The sequence below is a fragment of the Phaenicophaeus curvirostris genome, chromosome 3, assembly GCF_032191515.1.
Source record: "Phaenicophaeus curvirostris isolate KB17595 chromosome 3, BPBGC_Pcur_1.0, whole genome shotgun sequence".
In the NCBI taxonomy this organism is placed as follows: domain Eukaryota; kingdom Metazoa; phylum Chordata; class Aves; order Cuculiformes; family Cuculidae; genus Phaenicophaeus; species Phaenicophaeus curvirostris.
In genome coordinates this window covers 713,884-718,026 of record NC_091394.1, presented here as the reverse complement: position 1 = coordinate 718,026, position 4,143 = coordinate 713,884, and the positions used below count along the sequence as shown (strand labels likewise).

General features: G+C 41.0%; 1 protein-coding gene across 1 annotated transcript; it reads left to right on the top strand.

The window, feature by feature from the left end:
- The first annotated feature begins 941 nt into the window (after positions 1 to 941).
- Positions 942 to 2,382, top strand: MC2R (melanocortin 2 receptor). The gene has a single exon (XM_069853027.1). The coding sequence runs from the start codon at positions 1,069 to 1,071 to the stop codon at positions 2,017 to 2,019; it is 951 nt and encodes a 316-aa protein (XP_069709128.1). The 5' UTR covers positions 942 to 1,068; the 3' UTR covers positions 2,020 to 2,382.
- The last annotated feature ends 1,761 nt before the right edge of the window (positions 2,383 to 4,143 follow it).

Here is a 4,143-nt window from a genome sequence, read left to right as displayed (position 1 = left end):
CACAGTTCAATTGAACTCGTGTTGGCTGGTGGTCCAAGTCTCGCCGTTCTTCATCACAAGTAGCACCTCACTGGCAATCTCAGCAGGTAACATTAGCAAAAACAAAGGTAGCCAAACAGAGTCATCTGCGTTAAGGCTAATCACATTCAAGTGCACTTCAGCTGTCCCGATTACAGATACCCACTGACATTTGCAGAGGGTGCTGCTTGTATACAAAGTAATTAAATCTTTTGACTTCTCCCTTTGAAACAGTAATAGAGCATATTATGACATTCAGCAACACTGACTATAAGAAAATGTCCAAAACAATTCCAAGACTTATTGCCATGAAAGCGCCAAACAATTAAAAGCTGGTTTAAACTTTAAAACAGAGGAAAAATATATCCATTCTTTTAAAAAGGGGACATTCCAAATAGCAACTGCATCTGTTTCATAATTGTGGTTGTAAAAACGTACAAGAAAAATAGGTCTTATTGTTCATCAAATCAAAAGACAGTTTTAATTTAAATGAAAAGGAAACCTCTCACTAGTATCTATCATGCCTCAGAAAAATATCCATATTTACGACTGTTCACATCTAAATTGACAGCATTATTTTTCACCATCAACAGTGTGGTGGTAAACATGTTACTGCCCTGGACAACAGTTTATCTTGGCATTGGCCTCATTTGTGTCTAATAATATTGCAAAACTGGTGAGAAATCCCAGACTTTCTCAAAGCAAACAGCTGGGCCAAAAAGATTGCCAAATTCTTGAAGTCTGTCAGATCAGTTTCAATAACTGTGGTGCTCTTATTTTAGCCAAACCAACTTTGTCTCTCTCTAACAATGGCGTGAGTTCATTCCACTGCAATAAATGATATTTCAAATGTTAATTTTTACCATATCTGTGTGGTAAATTTAATCTTGATATTTATGGGTTTTTTTGTAGGAGAAATCAGAAATACTTCAGTTAAGTCTAAAAGTTTCCCCAGATGAAGCAGAAAGCCCTGTTTGACTGACAGGTCATCTTCAGAATAAAGCCAAGCCTGAGAAACAACAATCCAGAAGCTTTCCACATTCAGAAGAAATGAGCACTGAGAGACCTTCCTACCTCATCAAACACCTAGGGCATACAAGCATTCCTTCCCTCAAAAATATAAGTGATTTCTCCTTAAACATCACAGACTGCACCCAGATTGTGGTGCCAGAGGAAGTATTTTTCACTGTTGCTGCCGCTGGAATACTGGAAAACCTGCTTGTCCTTATTGCTGTTGTCAGAAATAAGAATTTGCACTTGCCCATGTACTTCTTCATTTGCAGTTTAGCCATTTCAGACATGTTAGGCAGCTTGTACAAAACTCTGGAGAACATCTTTATCATCTTGTGCAAAATGGGGTACCTGACACGTCGTGGGGACTTCGAGAAAAAGCTGGACGATGCCATGGATTCCATGTTCATTCTGTCTTTATTGGGGTCAATTTTCAGCCTGTTAGCTATTGCAGCAGACAGATACATCACTATCTTCTACGCTTTGCGGTACCATAATATCATGACACTGAGAAGGGCCTTAGCTATCTTGACGATCATTTGGACGTTCTGTGCTGGCAGCAGCATTGCCATTGCCCTCTTCTCCTACGAAGCAGCAACAGTCATTCCCTTCACCATCCTGTTCCCTTTAATGATGTTTTTTATACTGTGCCTCTACATCCATATGTTCCTCCTGGCTCGATCTCATGCTAAAAAGATCGCCTCGCTGCCAACCAGCACAGCCCACCAGAGAACTAACATGAAAGGAGCCATTACACTGACTATTTTCCTTGGCGTTTTCCTTTGCTGTTGGGCCCCCTTTGTTCTTCACATACTCTTAGCCAGGTTTTGCCCACATAACCCTTACTGTGCCTGCTACATGTCCATATTCCATGTGAATGGGACACTCATAATGTGCAATGCCATCATCGACCCTATGATTTTTGCGTTCCGAAGTCCAGAATTGCGGAGTACCTTTAAGAAGATGTTTTGCTGTGGCAGGTCAAACTGAAACTGGTAAAGACATACGAAAAATGAATACTATAGAAGAAACCTATGCAATGCTGTGCAACATCAGTTTGCACAGATAAAAATCCTAATAATAATGACCAAAGTAACACTATGCCTGTAGGATACTGTCAGTGATTTTCAGAGGGCTACCAAAGAATGCACAAAAACAACATACACACAAATCTTTGCCAACCAGACCTCCAGAAATATTACTAATGAAGTTAATTCCTCTGATAATTTTCATGCAAGTAAAAAAACAACTGCATCTTAACTACCTTTTGTCATTTCAGAATAAAACAGATATAAATTTTCTGCAGCAAGTATTGCATTACCCCAGAGATATGTTCTTGCCACCTCATTTTGTATCAGTAATTTCAGGTTAAGGTGTATACTACTTTAAAATTCCGTTGTTTAAATCACAATGAAATGAACATTTGTGTCTATGCTGTGTACGTGTATAAAAGTCTATGATAAAGCAGAAAATATGGGCATGTAACTGGATTTTGCTGGAAAAGTAAATTCATTACTATTCTTTAACATCTAGTTTCCTTAAAATCATGCCATTAGTGTTCTCTAAGTTTCAAAAATAACTTTTGGAGTGTGAATCCAAGAGAAGATCACAGAATCACAGAATGGTAGGGCTTGGAAATGACCTCTCGAGATCATCTAGTCCAACCCCCCTGATAAAGCAGATTCACCCGGAGCAGGTTGCACAGGAATGCCTCTAGACAGATTCTGAATATCCCCAGAGAAGGAGATTCTACAGCCTCCCTGGGCAGTCTGTCTAGTGCTCTGTCACACTCACAGTAAAGAAGTTTTTCCTCATGTTGGTGTGGAACTTCCCATGTTCCAGTTTGTACACGTTGTCCCTTGTCCTGTCACTGGCCAGCCCTATCCTCTTGAAAGCCACCCCTTGGATATTTATAAGCATTGATAAGGTCCCCTCTCAGTCTTCTCTTTTTCAGGCTAAACAGACTGGAGCCTCCTGATCATCTTTGTGGCACTCTGCTGGACTCTCTCTCATAGTCACTTATCTTTCTTGAACTGGAGAGCCCATAACTGGACACAATACTGCAGATGTGACCTCACTAGGTGGAGGTGGAGGACAACCTCCCCTGACCTGCTAGCCACACTCTTCTTAATGCCACCCAGGACACCACTGGCCACCATGGCCACAAGGGCACGTCCGTGGCTCATCGTCAACTTGCTGTCTCCCAGGTCTCCCAGGTCCTTCTCTGCAGAGCTGCTTTCCAGCGGGTCAGCCCCTAACCTGTCCTGCTGCAGGAGATTGTTCCTTCCTACGCGCAGGACTCTACACTTGCCTTTGTGAGGAACACTTGGATATGTTCCGCTCTGCCCAGCATTCCAGCCTGTCCAGGTCTCGATGAATGGCACCACAGACTTTTGGTGTATCAGTTGCTTCTCCCAGTTTTGTATCATTAGCAAGCTTGCTGAGGATACACTCTGTTCCCAAGATATTTTGGTTTAAAAGCTATTTTTAGTCACTGGAGATTTTTTTTCCAACTTAAAGCTGTTGCGGCAGCAAAGACAGGTTTTGAATTTTAAAGCCCCAAAGTCATGTCTAGACTAGCAAAGGGCATTGCAGAGCTTGCCAGCTCCCATTTGAAAGTCCCAGGGCTAGTTTGTTTAAATAAAATAATAAGCTTCACACACAGCAAAAAACTTTGATTAAGCCATTTCTTTCTAAATATGCCACAATAAAGAATTCGAAGAATAAAATACCAGAGAGAAAACGCAAAGACCCGCAGATAACTCAGTCTCCTGGAGAAGGAAGCAGCCAGCCAGTCTGGAAGGATACTGCACAACAGTTTGTAATTTACAAAATCCTACAGAGAAAATTTTGTACTATCCCTGCCAAAATAATATAAAATTCACAAAATTTTAAGACAGAACAGTTTTCAACAGCAAAATACCCTGAAGCACTCCACAGCATATGGTGAGGAGTTAGCCTCAAAATAATTCAGTGGAGTTACTCAGCTGTGCCAGAGAGAATATTTAGTGAGAGACAGCCATGAAACTGAGAAAGCCAAGGCACAGCTCAAACCAGAAAGAGAGGGTAAGATAAAATACACTAGAATACACAGATTAATAGAAGAATTTAATC